Here is a 15,195-nt window from a genome sequence, read left to right as displayed (position 1 = left end):
GGACGACGGGGCGGGGCGCGGCGACGGGGACGGGGACGGCCGGGGCGGCGACGGCGACGGGGACGGCGACGGACGGCGACGGGGGCGGCGACGAGGGGCGGCGGCGACGGGGCAGAGGGAGAGATGAGAAAATGAATTTTTTTGAAGTGTTTTCTTATATAGAACACCCCTTTAGTACCGGTTGGAGCCACAAACCGGTACTAAAGGTCTGTTTTGGCCAGCGAAGCGGCGGGAAGCGCACCCCCTTTAGTACCAGGTGGTGGCACCAACCGGTACTAAAGACCCCCCTTTAGTACCGGTTGGAGCCACGACCCGGTACTAAAGGGGGTCCGCTGCCAGGCGAGGGGCGCAGAAGTTTAGTCCCACCTCGCTAGTTAAGGCGCGCCAAGACTAGTTTATAAGCCCCGGCACGGGCACTGCATTGAGCTCCTCTCAAAAGCAGGCCTTCTGGGCTACCTCTCCTACTCTGCCTGTGGGCCTACTGGGCTTGCGGGCCTGCATCCTGGCCCAACTACAGGTTGGGTTTCTAGTCGTATGCAGGCCGCTCTCGCCCAGTAGGTGGGCTTTTTTTCTTCTTTTTTTTGCTTTATTTATTTTTGGTTTATTTATTTTTGAGTTGTTTTTTGCTGTATTTAGAGTTTCTTTGTGAATATTTTTGCTTTAGGTACAAAAAATTACAAACTTTCTGTTAGTGCCGGTAGTTTTTAAATTTGAATAGTTTAAATTTTGAATTATTTGAAATTTGTGTGAATCACTAGTTTGTGAATAACTTAACTTTGAAAATAGATTTTTCAGTGATTCTTTTTTCTTATGTTTAATATTAGTGTGTTTATCATTATATTCAATTTGGTAATGCTTAGGTTATTTAAAAAATGAAATGCCTTTGTAATAGATGAGTTTTCGTCCGAAACCCTGATACTTCGAAAAAGATTGTCCATTTTGTACACGAAGTGCATCCAGTTTTTGCGGTAACCCTCTCTACTTTTTTGCACATGCTATGTGGGTGAAATTATGATACCATGCCAACTTTCAACCTTTTCTGAGTTCATTTGAAATGCTTTTCAATTTCAGGGTCATTTAGCTGAAAAATCAGTAAATGCATGAAAGAATTTGTTTGCACATAACTACCCTGACTATTACAAAGATTCCCTCCTGGGTGTGAAACACAGAAGAAAGTGATGATAGTGAAGCCGATCAAATCCCAGATCTTTGGGTGTGAAACTTTTTCTTCGCGTGTGTCCCTTTGCGCCGTAGCCATGGAAAATCTTCATCATTTAACTGGATGCTCGGGTCAATATTCACTGTGAATGGAGCAATTTCATCAAACTTTTCATAATCTTCTGACATGTCTGTCTTGTCATCCACTCCCACGATGTTTCTCTTCCCAGAAAGAACTATGTGGCGCTTTGGCTCATCGTATGATGCATTCGCTTCCTTATCTTTTCTTTTTCTCGGCTTGGTAGACATGTCCTTCACATAGAAAACCTGTGCCACATCATTGGCTAGGACGAATGGTTCGTCTGCATACGCAAGATTGTTGAGATCCACTGTTGTCATTCTGTACTACGGGTCTTCCGTTGCCCCGCCTCATGTCATATTGACACATTTGCACCGAAACAAAGGGACCTTCAAACCACGTCCATAGTCAAGTTCCCATATGTCCTCTATGTAACCATAATATGTTTCCTTTTCCGTCTTGGTTGTTGCATCAAAGCGGACACCGCTGTTTTGGTTGGTGCTCTTTTTATCTTGGGCGATCATGTAAAATGTATTACCATTTATCTCGTACCCTTTGAAAGTCATTATATTCGAAGATGGTAACTATGACAGTGAGTACAGGTCATCTTCAATAGAGGCGTCATGCATGGTACGTGTCTGCAACCAGCCGGCGAAACTCCTGGTTTGTTCACGTGTAATCCAGCCATCAGACCGCTCCGAGTGTTTGGAGCGTAGAAAATTCTTGTATTCGTCCATATACGGAGCCACGGGCGGAATTCTGTAGAACTGTGTAGTGTGCTTCAAAGAGAGAATGTCCGCCCATACATATTAGTTGATTCCCTCCTAGCGTGCCTTTTCCATCCAGTCTGCCCTTATGCCGTGATTCAGGAACACCAATCGGCTTAAGGTCAGGAATAAAGTCAATACAAAACTCAATGACCTCCTCATTGTGATGGCCCTTGGAGATGCTTCCTTCTGGCCTAGCACGGTTATGAACATATTTCTTTAAGACTCCCATGAACCTCTCAAAGGGGAACATATTGTGTAGAAATATAGGACCCAAAACGTTAATCTCTTCGCATAGGTGAATTAGGACGTGCGTCATGATGTTGAAGAAGGATGTTGGGAACACCAACTCGAAACCGACAAGACATTGCACCAAATCATTCTCTAACCTTGGTATGATTTCTGGATCGATTACCTTCTGAGAGATTGCATTGAGGAATGCACATAGCTTCACAAGGCTAATCGAACGTTATCCGGTAGAAGCCCCCTCAATGCAACCGAAAGCAGTTGCGTCATAATCACGTGGCAGTCATGAGACTTTAGGTTCTAGAACTTTTTCTCTGCCATGTTTATTATTCCCTTTATATTCAACGAGAAGCCAGACGGTACCTTAATACTGAGCAGGCATTCAAAGAAGATTTCCTTCTCTTCTTTGGTAAGAGCGTAGCTGGCATGACCCTGATGTATGCCGTCTTTTCCGTGCATACATTGCTGGTTCTCCCGTGCCTCAGGTGTATCTTTTGTCTTCCCATACATGCCCAAGAAGCAAAGAAGGGTCACGCAAAGATTCTTCGTCACGTGCATCACGTCGATTGCGGAGCGGACCTCTAGGTCTTTCCAATAGGGCAGGTCCCAAAATATAGATTTCTTCTTCCACATGGGTGCGCGTCCGTCTGCGTCATTCGAAACAGGTTGTCCGCCAGGACCCTTTCCAAAGACTACCTTCAAATCCTTGACCATATCATGTACATCAGCACCAGTACAGTGGCGAGGCTTCATCCGGTGATCCGCCTCACCTTTGAAATGCTTGCCTTTCTTTCTTACGGGATGCCTGCTCGGAAGAAATTGACGATGTCCCAGGTACACATTCTTCCTACAAGTGTCCAAATATATACTGTCGGTATCATCCAAACAGTGCGTGCATGCGCGGTATCCCTTGTTTGTCTGTCCTGAAAGGTTACTGAGAGCAGGCCAATCATTGATGGTCACGAACAGCAACGCCTTTAGGACAAATTCTTCCACCATCTCCTCATCCCACGCACGTACACCTGTTCCATTCCACAGCTGTAAGAGTTCTTCAACTAATGGCCTTAGGTACACATCAATGTCGTTGCCGGGTTGCTTAGGGCCTTGGATGAGCACTGGCATCATAATGAACTTCCGCTTCATGCACAACCAAGGAGGAAGGTTATACAAACATAGAGTCACATGCCAGGTGCTATGGTTGCTGCTTTGCTCCCCAAAAGGATTAATGCCATCTGCGCTTAGACCAAACCATACGTTTCTTGCGTCATCTGCAAACTCCTTCCCGTACTTTCTCTCGATTTTTCTCCACTGCGACCCGTCAGCGGGTACTCTCAACTGTCCGTCTTTCTTACGGTCTTCTCTGTGCCATCGCATCGCCTTGGCATGCTCTTTGTTTTGGAACAAACGTTTCAACCGTGGTATTATAGGAGCATACCACATCACCTTGGCAAGAATCTTCTTCCTGGGGCGCTCGCCCTCGACATCACCAGGGTCATCGCGGCTGATCTTATAGCGCAATGCACCGCATACCGGGCAAGCGTTCAAATCCTCATACTCACCGCGATAGAGGATGCAGTCATTAGGGCATGCATGTATCTTCTGCACCTCTAACCTTAGAGGACAGACATCCTTCTTTGCTTCGTACGTACTCTCGGGCAATTCGTTGTCCTTTGGAAGCATATTCTTTATCATTAGCAGCAACTTTCCAAATCCATTATCAGATACAACATTCTCTGCCTTCCATTGCAGCAATTCCAGTATGGTGCCCAACTCTTTCTTGTCAGCTTCGCAATTTGGGTACAACAATTTCTTGTGATCCTCTAACATGCGCTGCAACTTCTTCTTCTCCAAATCACTTGCGCAGTTTCTCTTTGCATCGGCAATGGCCCGACCTAGATCATCAGCGGGCTCATCTGATGCCTTTTCTTCAGCTTCTTCCCGCATTGCCGGCTCAGCTTCTTCCCCCATTGTTGTATCATCGTATTCAGGGAATCCATGGCCAGGATAGCTGTCGTCGTCCTCTTCTTCTTCATTGTCTTTCATCATAATCCCTCTTTCTCCGTGCTTGGTCCAAACATTATAGTGGGGCATGAAACCGGACTTAAACAGGTGGACGTGAATGGTTCTTGACGTAGAGTAATTGTGATCATTCTTACAGACAGCACATGGACAAGGCATAAAACCATCCGCCCGCTTGTTTGCCTCAGCCGCAAGCAGAAAAGTTTGCATGCCATTAATGAACTCGGGAGAGCATCGGTCATCGTACATCCATTGTCGGCTCATCTTCATTACACAACACCGAAAAGACCAAATTAATACAAGTTCATACATAAAGTTCATACAACACTTAAATGCAACAAACAAATAACTCTCTAACTAAAGCATTTAAATGCAACAACAAATGCGATCAAGATCGCAACTAAGGTAACAATTGATCCAACAGTATAATGATACCAAGCCTCACTATCAATGGCATATTTTCTAATCTTTCTAATGTTCAAGCGCATTTTCTCCATCTTGATCTTGTGATCATCGACGACATCGGCAACATGCAACTCCAATTCCATCTTCTCCCCCTCAATTCTTTTCAATTTTTCTTTCAAATACTCGTTTTCTCTTTCAACTAAATTTAACCTCTCGACAATAGGGTCGGTTGGAATTTTCGGTTCACAAACCTCCTAGATAAAAATATCTATGTCAACTTGATGGGCATAATAATTTGTCATAAACACGAAATGCAACAACTAGTTTTAAAATAGAATATACCACATCCGAATCATAACAAGGACGAGGGCCGACGGGGACGGATATCAAAACCATGGCACTATGTATAACAAACAACATACGGGTAAGATAATTATACGAGTAACTATATATCCAAATCACACAAATATCAATTTGGTAATGTAAAACATTCATGAACAAGAGGCTCACCACAAGGTGGTGCCGGCGACGGGACGGTGCGGGCGATCGACGGTGGTTACGACGGAGATTAAGAAGGCACTAAGTAAACCACACCTACATATGCAAACTAAGTGTTATTTTTGACCTCAGATTGCATATAAATCAAATACTAGCACATATATTTCCTCCAAATTACTAAACTCATAAATTAATCACTATACAAAGCATTGCAAGAGCTAATCTAGCAATGAGAGATGAAAGGACAAAGTTGCTAACCTTTGTGATCATTTGAATGGATGGGGGCCTTCAAATCTTGACAAATTTTGGGCAAAATGTGTGATGAGCTCGAGAGGAAGAGGAGAAGAACAGAGCGAGCTCGGGTGGACGAAGGGTTTATGTATGACGACCTTTAGCACCGGTTCGTGCCACGAACCGGTACTAAAGGTGCTGGAGGGGCCCCGGACTGACAACATCCTGACACCACTCACTTTAGTACCGGTCCGTGGCCCGAACCGGTGCTAAAGGTTCGCCACGAACCGGTACTAATGAGAGCGGCCGGCTAGCCGTTGGAACCAGCACTAATGCACACATTAGTGCCGGCTCAAAATCAAACCGGCACTAATGTGCTTGACATTTGACCCTTTTTCTACTAGTGGCCGCTGCTAAAACCGATGCTTAAAACGCGTTTTCCGCGATCTGCAGACGCGTTTTACAGGTCGGTGGAATGCAGGATCTGCTAGAGATGCTCCACCGAAGCCAGCGCTGGCTCCGCCTTAATCTCCTATATTTTTTTGTAAGACGCATGGTGCCATTCTGATTCTTTTTTATTCTGAAAACCAATTTGATCTCTTGCCATTTTATGCGTACGTGACTTTTCTTCTCGCTTCTCTTTGATCAAACATAAGTGTACACCTTTAGACTCCACGCGTATAGGCCTCTGCACTAACGTGCCAATAATGACATCTCTTGGTTCCAATGCATGCTTCATAGAATTGGTCTCTGATCTGCTAATTGCCAAATTTATTCTCGGCCCACAAAGTTCACGTACATGAGCATCCTTTCCTCGATGAAATCTGACCGCTTGCATGGCATTAGTTTTCGTAACATTTTTATGACCTCTCTGCTTAACTGACTTAGCTTTGATAGAATTAACAATTGATGATGCCATACCCGTATCATCAGCCCGTCCCAGAGAGCTTTGGCAGGGGACGAATCCATGGTGGGAGTGATGCTGAGAGGGATCGAAGGCGGATGACTGCGGCTATGGCCGAGGAAATGCTTTATATAGCAATGGTGGGTGGCAGAAGGACAGGTGGGTGACGCCGAAGGAGACGCCTCGACAACCGCGTGCCATTAATGTGGGCGGCAGACGGACGGGCGGGCGACCGTTGTGTCATTTGAACGTGCGGCAGTAGCCTGCACCGGGAAGCGGCGCCGGCGCACCGCTTCAGTGCCAGTGCCAGTGAGCGGTCGCGTCCGTTCTGGTCGGGCATGAATGTGAGCTTTGACGCACTAGTGCGGCGCTGACCAAAAACGCGCGATAGGGGTGAGGTTTTTGATCGGCCACGACAGTCAAAAGAAGGCTTTGGAGCGGTCCAGTCAAAAAAAGGCTTTGGAGCGGTCCAGACTTCCGTAAAGTCCTCCATATTTGTCTTCAGTTTGTGGAAAAAATCCTGTTTGACGATCGATACAGGCCCGCGTTAAATGATAGACAGCGGGTCGGCGTTGGAGATGCCCTTATTGCATGAAAATATCGAAGTCCATGGAAAGCATCCAGGTCATCACGGATTAGGCTGGTCGTAATGGTAGTATCATAGCTAGTATCATGCATGTCAACTAGGCAATTTTGATGAGGTGTCATAGCATTAAATGAAGAATGGCGGAGTATCATATCATGATACTGTATCGTAATAAATGTTATGCTACTTTATGTCATGCATGGCAATAAATAGAGTACTAAATGATACTAATATATGATATTATGCACTAGGGAGGTAGTATCATACTCCCTCCGTCCAGAAATACTTGTCGGAGGAATGGATGTATCTAGACATATTTTAGTTCTCGATACATTCATTTTTATCCATTTCTTCGAGTATTTCCAGACGAAGGGAGTACACTAGTATCATATACATGATACTAGTATATCATATACATGATACTAGTATATGATAACCCTCGTTACAACCAGCCTTAGCTGCAGGAGACTCTTGGAAAAATCTCAAGCTCATATGTGGACGGTGGCAACCAACATGTTCGCTACGGCACGGCGAGGTACCATGTCAGTTCATTGGACCCATCCCGCGTCCACGGATAAGGGCAGGGGAGAAGCCAGGAAAAAATATCATCGATGTCAGCACAAATAAGTTCGCACGTGGGCGGCCGCATCCATATGCAGACTTACTATATGTGTCGATACAACAACGAGACCGACGGGCATGCTCGATCGAGACCACCGTGTGACTGTAACAACCGATACGTACACTTTTCTAGTGCTAATCTAAACCAGCAAGCTAAAGAAGAGGGGCTGACGGACGCGCAGAGACAGAGACACGTTTCTGCCTCTGAATAGCTGTTTGAGTTCACTAGTCCAGTGCAACCTTTTCCATCTCCACGGGCGAGGTGGCCTCAGGGCCTGTACGTACGCTGATCAACTCGGCTGCTCCAAGCCGGTCCAGAACGCAGACAGGATGCCGCTGGGGCGAGCGTAAACAGCACAAGTGCGCCGTGTACAATGTTACCTCGTGCACGCTAGCCTGGGGGGTCTGGTCCTCTGTTCACGGGGTCCTGCAGCACATCGGACAGTGCGCGTAAGACGTCGATGGCTAAACCGGCAGCAGGACAGTGGAGCAGCAAAGCTTCGAGTGAAGAATGGCATACCTCATGTTGATACCAGAGTTGATGATAGGGAAGAAGCCTGGTCCGCCTTGTCCAAGCTATCGCCCTCGAGGAAGTCGAGCACATGCTTTGCCGCCTCCCTCGGCTTCTCGACATGAGGAATGTGGCCGCACTGCCCTACCTGCCTTAAAATTGCGCTGGGGAGTTCCTGCTGTAACCGCTGCAGAGCGCCGCAACACGTTCAGAATGGCGTGCATTTGTATCTGAGACATGCATATATCTTGCAAATTAGACCATGCATGGCGTTTTGGCATCATCAGGCAAACTTACATATGCTTGCTTATTGCTAATAATTCCATCATCCTCTCCCCATAAGACCAGGCATTTTTGCTTTACCTGTCCACGAAAACAGGACACTGGTCAGAATTATTATTCGGTTGTACAGCCCATTTCATTTTTCTTCTGCGCCAGATTGTCATATCCAGCAATTCAAATGCTAATAGCAGAAGTATAGAGTCTAGAATTGATAGTCAGCAGATGAGAATGACGTATCATTATGAATTGGTGTTTATATATACAAAGCTTCAAGCTAATACTCCCTCCGTTCCTAAATATTTGTCTTTCTAGAGATTTCAACAAGTGACTACATACGAAGCAAAATGAGTGAAACTACACTCTAAAATATGTCTACATACATCCGTATGTTGTAACCATTTGAAATGTCTAGAAAGACAAATATTTGGGAACGGAGGGAGTACAACTGATGATATGGTTGGGGGATGAATTTCATCTCTCCTTTTATCTCAGCAGAAACTGGTGCTCGCTGAGGTAGCTGCAGTGTGCTGAACAATTAGGGAAACACGCAAACCTGTGTATTTTAAACATAAATTTCCTGATGATCCTTTTTCTTAACACTGAAACTGTAGAATAATTATTCTACGGTATATCTTCATTAATGTATAATATGTACAAACATAATAAAATACTCCCTCCGATCCACATTACTTGTCTTATATTTTATCTAAGACAAATCTAAGACAAGTAATATGAATCGGAGGGAGTACAAGATCGAATAATATGTACAAACATAAATTTCCTGATGATCTTTGGCTTTCATCTTTAACCTGTGCAGCCAAATTGACTCCTGGGCGATGTTGCAGAAAGAACAAGATCGAATAAACATTTAGGCTGGAGTGATACTGCCCAAGAAGGTGATCACGGAGGCATATGCACGAATGCATTTATGGGCGCCGGCAACAAGAAGGATCATAGAGTGAAAGTGATGTTTCTACAGCTTTGCTAGAGACCCATTTGCAGCTTCGCTGATGCTCTATGTTTTGTAATAACAGGAGATGTTAGTGTTTATCTCTGCTTTGGTTAAGCTCTGTAAGACAGTTATACTGTGGCAGTTTCATAGTGTAAATCAACAGAAGGGCCCGTTGTTTACAAAAAATTGCTATTTTTTTACGCAACAGATTCTGCTAGTGCTGAAGGAAGCACTTGAACTATCTATATTAAATGAACCAAAACACTTCAGAAAGTAAAGGAACAACACTGAGAAAAAAGAGAATGTTTCAAAAAAAATTGAGAAAAAGGGAAACTCTGAATCAGCATCGATAGCATTTATTTGGTGTCTTGCATGACCAGTAATATTCACATCACTGAAGTTTTGTTGCAGCAATCAAGGCTACAGCCTCCAACAGTGGTCATCCGACACATATTTTAATGATTTTGTAACAAGTTTGTTGTGTGCATATTTGGATGCATAGACAGGGAGAGTGTTCTCTTCCTTCATCTAAATAAAACGAGAAGGTTACTGACTGATAGGTCCTACGAGCCTACAGCACCATGAATGATATGAAGACAATGGAATTGGATAAGGAATAAGCAACATTTAGCATATGTGAACAGCGGATAAAATCATAATTTGGATGTTTATAGAAAAGAACCTGCTTTATTTGGTTTATGACATTATAACCTCCAGTAATCATAAAATTAACCGTAGCATCTTCCCACCAAGGAAGCAGGCAGTGTAGACGGCCAATCTGTAATGAATAATAAATTAATAAAAGAAAAAACACATGACTTGAAACCCAAAAGTAAAGAGGAAACTAAATGGTTCCAATTGCGCGTGGTGACACCTGCACACTGTTAAAAACAGGATATCAGGTATACCTAAGCAGAATTCAACTGGCAAGAAATATATGATTGCGATGCAAAGTACTACCTCTGTAACTAAATATAAGACGTTTTTGCAGTTCAATTACAATATTGCAGCATGAAGCAAAAAAAGGTTTGTATGTTTTTGACACATCAAATGCAGCATGACTGTTAAGTACTTGCACATTTGGCTTTTTTGTGGGCATGTTTTGTCTTTTAGCTTACTGATACACAACAACACGCATTTACATGTGTGTTCAAGAAAAAAAAGTTTCTTGAAGAATGATAGAGGAAACCGCATACTAGAAAGGTATGAGTACGCCTCATAAAGTGGAGTTAACTGATAGACCAACAACCAGAATATGATAGTTGTTCCGTTCAGTAAGGAATGTACAGATACTTACCTGCACCCAATCAAATAATCCATCTGGAATTTTATAAAATGCCAAGCGTGTAGCGAATAGTCGCAGAGGAAGACTCTTCAGTACAAAAACCTGGGGAGCAAAGAATTATACTGTATTCCAGCCAAAGCATATGAACATACCACTGGATCGGTTTGACACAAACAAAAGATAATAATACAATATGAGCATTCTTTAGGACAAGCATAATCATCATAAAGTAAAATAAATATGCATACAGTAAGCATGGGCATCAGGAGTTAAGGACACAAAAACTAAACAGTAACAGGAAAAGATATCAACAGGAACAGAATGATTCGACACTGAAATAAAGCTACGGTGAAGCAAAGCATGCAGCTCAGAAAAACACTCACCCCAGCATATGGAACAAATTTAGGCATTCTGGTCATATCTTTTGTGCCCTCAGCATATACACTTGCACCAATGAAGATTAATTTTGATACCTGCGATGAAGATGAAGTTGGCTTCTTGTAACAAAGCTTGCGGATTTGTCCAGTTACAGAAAAGTACATACACTTCGCATCAGTGACAGCATAAAAATATATATCTTTAGTTTTTGGTACTACTACGTGCTAGACTGCTAGGTAAGAAATGAAGAGGACACGGTATTTCTTAAAATGCTGGTACCGCTTCCGGATAGTTGACTGCGAAATCAATGGCAACAGCAGCACCCAGGCTAGGCCCAACTAGTACCATAGGCCTTTTGATGTAGGATCTCCAGAACTACACAAAGAGGTTGTCAAGATGTAAGGATATTACCACTATAATCATAAAAACAGTTTTACTACAAAATCATCAAAACTGGTCTTAAAAGACTGAACATATTTAAACAAGGAAAGGCAAACTGAAAACGTGCTTAAAAAAAGCGCAGTACTACATAATCCGGAAACCCAGTCCTTATTTTGGGATAGAAGCTAGTTTTTGTGCAGCTCTGAGCAAGGCTGAGACTTCAGTTACTTATCAAACCCACTCTGAATTAAACAGGACATCTGTAGACTAGGAAGTAGGAATTGAACTCATCATATGGAAACTATCTACATGCACACCAGCAGTAGTAGTTAACTTGTAGTACCTGATAAAGATGCTCGCGCTTAGATACGATATCACACGGTGGCCTTGTTTCTACGATCCAGTCGATCAATATATTAGAAGTGGTCACAACTTATAGAACCAATTCCAAGGACATGCAGCAGACTGGGGGCACACCTAAATTAGAGAAGCCCCATCCAAGAATGTCCACAGCCCAAGTCTCCAGCCCAGCATCCTCCAGCAAAGGGTAGGTGTACCTCCACTCTAAACAAGAACTGCATCTAATACTTTTAGAGTGTACATACTGCTAAATGCATGGTGAAATGACAAGACGCCGTGCACAGTTATTGGCACCGGAATTAGACATTGCCAGCTGAACGATAAGATAAGGCGCCCCAGAATTTGGTGTCGCCATTGCACGCACCTGTCGAAGCCGTGGAGCAGCACGACCGGATCGGCGCTCTGCTGCTGCTTGAGTGGCCTCACGCAGCTGCTCGGTATCGGGCTCTTCGAGAAGCCGGTCTGGAGAGGAAATCGGTTCAGCAAAAATTCAGCACGGGTGCTACTACGGCAGATTATTAACAGAAGAGCAAAATTACGGCAGTTTGCGGAGAAGCTAGCTCGCCTGGACGGGCACGCGCTCGATTCGCTTGGCGAGGCGGAGGGCGGCGCCGTCGCGGATGCGCTCGACCGCCCTGGGCAGGAACGGCGGGAAGCCGTTGGAGGCGGCGGCGGCTCGGCCGGTGGCGCCGACGTCGGCGGAGGCCGAGACCCTGAACCGGGCCCTGGGCGGCAGCACCGGCGAGGAGGAGAGGGTGAGCAGCGGCGGCATTGGTGGAGTTAGCCGGTTGCCCCGCGCGCTCGTTCTCCGGGTTGAGCTGAGCGGATGTTATGGGGCGCCAAGGGGGCGGTGGGCAGCGGCCTCGTGGCCCCCACCTGGCAGCCTGTGCCACTACGTCGACGCGCGTGGTGGGAGTGCAAAATTGCACAGAAACGGTGGCACGCAGTGGGCCTTCCACCGGCGATCGCGTCCAAGCTTTGCTTCGGCAGAGCAATCAGCCTCCGGCCGTTAACCGTTCTCGGCAGACTCCAAGTACCGACACATCGATTCCTGAGCTGAGCTGGGTCCTTCACGGGTGTGACCCGCCGACGAGCCCTATAGCACCGTCGCGACGCGCGTCCAGCGCATGGGCGCGGAAAGTGCCACGCTGCGTGGCGCATGAGCATGCACGCATCACGTGGCGGCCGGCGACGACGGCGACCGACGTCCATGTATGTCTGTGGAGTGTGCCGAGTAGCAATTTTTCGATTAAATTAATCCACAAACAAAATTATTAACATGGCGTTGACAGAAATAAACACGTGCTATATTGGATTACTAAAGCACATGCTATGCTACAAATAGATACATCTACGTATAACACTAGCATGGCTAAAACAGAAATCAATAGAAGCGGGATAAATAAGTTATACCATCCGATCGGCCAAGCAGAGGCCGCGGCGACGGCGATAGCAACAGCGGCGTCATCAGTGGCCTTCTTTTCAGTTTCAACCTTCTCAGCGATAGCATGGTCGGCTTCGGTGGACATGATGACGATGAAGACGACACAAACGTAGATGATGCGACGGATATGGACGAACAAGCAACGAGCAGTCACGTAGGGGACGCTTCCCAAAAACCTAATCGCCCCTCTTCCGTACAGGATCCGAAGAGGCGGGGATTCGGAGGATTGCTCTCCCGTCAATCATGTATGCGTCGGACGGGATGGGATCACCGGCGGCAGCAGCAGCAGCAAAGGAACGATAGAGGACGTGGGGCAGATGTGATCTGTTTCGTGTGACGGCTAGAGTTGGCAGACGCCTCACATATATAGGCGCAGCCGCGTGGAGAGGGCTGGACCCATGCCCGAGTCGGCAACAGCCCACGATCCGACGTCTCATATCGTGGCCTTGCTGTCAAAGACTCTCCGTCATGTCCGGCAAAATTAAGCACATAGGTATGAGCTCGGCTCGGCTCATTCCCGCGGGCGGGCGGCGGAGGAGGAGCACGAGTGAATCACTTCTCTTCTCAAGTTTCAATAGTATGTAAAAGAGAATCTCTTATAAGTAGGTCCAACTTCTCTCCAACTAGTGGTATGAGACTAAACTTCCCGCCACACATAGTGTCATATAAGCCATATGGGTCCTTAAAAATTGTCCTTTTTTTGCAGGAAGTCTTTAGAAATTTTCCAAAATTGTTAGATAGGCCCTAGGCCCACACGAATACATTATTTCAATGGAGCGTGGGCTACAGTCGCCTGGGCGCGGCCGTCATGACGTGAGCCCCAGCGTCCCTGGGTGGCACAACCGTCGCGACACGAGCCCCGGCGTCTCTGGGCGGCAGTAGCGCGATCACAGACAAACCCGACACTATTTCACCCGATGGGACTGCTCGACCTACCTGCACCATTACCGCATGCAGGCATGCACACGCGCCGAAGAAATACTCCCTCTGTCCCAAATTACGTGTCGCACCAAGATGGTATCCATACTTCAAGGTAAGCATTGACAATATACACTTTTCATGGCTTGATATGCTTGTATTGTTTAAGTTGAGCACTAACACAGGCTTGTGATGCCATTTTCAAGATTGCATTGGGGCAATAGATGGTACTCATGTCACTGCCAGAGTTCCTAGGTCACAGTCTGCAGCATATAGGGGGAGGAAGCACTACACAAGTCAGAATGTGCTTGCTGCAGTTGATTTTGATCTGAAGTCCACTCCAGCCTTAGATTAACTATTGAGAGAGCATTTGGAGCTCTGAAGAATAGGTTTAAGATCCTGGATCATAAGCCATTGCACACATACTCCACTCAGGTTAAGCTTGTTCTTACTTGTTGCAGTCTGCATAACTGGATCCTCCAGTGGGGCTTTGATGAACACGTGCCTGAGGAGGAAGAGGTCGAGCCTGACGATGTTGTTAGCTCCGGCCATGGTGTGAAGGCATTTGACAATGACACTTGGAAGAACAAAAAGTTGGAATGGGCAGAGGCAATGTGGCTTAACAGAGGTCAGTGCAGGATTTGAAGAAGAGAAAGAAGAAGCAGCTGCAGAAGCAGAAGAAGAGAAAGATGAAGAGGAAGATCTGATAGCAGCAACACTGATAAACTATCCTCTATTTAGCCAATGGCTCTTAATAATTTGTTCTGTCATTTGATAGTAGTTAGGATGAACTGTCATTTTTTTAACTAGCTGGCACTACATGTTCAAATTGTGTGTGGTAAGCTTACCTCTAGTTGCAACCAAACACTATGTCATATGTGCACCTAATGCAATGCGGGCAACCAAACGCCGGGTCAAAAATGATTGTCTCATGCAACTAAGGTACATGCAAGCAACCAAACTATGTGCATCTGGGATCTTTTTGTCTGCGTCCCCTTAAACCGGCTCATTAGAGCCAGACTCGCCGGGCTAGGCTTGATTGGCAACGTAACCAAACACATCATGAGTGATTTGTCGTGGAGCACTGGAATAGTCGTACTGCGCACATGCGACTAGGAAAGGGAAAAGATGTTTAACGGCAACGCCCGGGTACGTAACGTGGCAGCGTGC

The 15,195-nt window shown here is 45.7% G+C and overlaps 1 protein-coding gene across 2 annotated transcripts; it reads right to left on the bottom strand.

Moving 5' to 3' along the window:
• Positions 1–7,468: 7,468 nt before the first annotated feature.
• Positions 7,469–12,626, bottom strand: LOC123052168 (uncharacterized hydrolase YugF). 2 transcript variants are annotated; one of them, XR_006424506.1, is made up of 11 exons: positions 12,229–12,626; positions 12,028–12,125; positions 11,781–11,878; positions 11,647–11,696; positions 11,202–11,297; positions 10,928–11,017; positions 10,557–10,646; positions 9,942–10,140; positions 8,323–8,388; positions 8,035–8,212; positions 7,469–7,941 (listed from the first exon to the last, which is right to left on the bottom strand). XR_006424506.1 is itself a non-coding variant. In XM_044475275.1 (11 exons), exons 1-10 carry the CDS (start codon positions 12,433–12,435, stop codon positions 8,036–8,038), a joined length of 1,068 nt encoding a protein of 355 aa, XP_044331210.1. In that variant the 5' UTR covers positions 12,436–12,590; the 3' UTR covers positions 7,469–7,941; position 8,035. The 2 variants fall into 2 exon arrangements, 1 of the variants encoding a protein (XP_044331210.1); XM_044475275.1 differs by having other exon boundaries at positions 9,942–10,037; positions 12,229–12,590.
• Between the last annotated feature and the right edge of the window lie 2,569 nt (positions 12,627–15,195).

Source organism: Triticum aestivum, chromosome 2D (assembly GCF_018294505.1).
Source record: "Triticum aestivum cultivar Chinese Spring chromosome 2D, IWGSC CS RefSeq v2.1, whole genome shotgun sequence".
NCBI classification, from domain to species: domain Eukaryota; kingdom Viridiplantae; phylum Streptophyta; class Magnoliopsida; order Poales; family Poaceae; genus Triticum; species Triticum aestivum.
The sequence above is the reverse complement of the archived record's forward strand: the minus strand, read 5'-3'. Positions and strand labels throughout refer to the sequence as shown.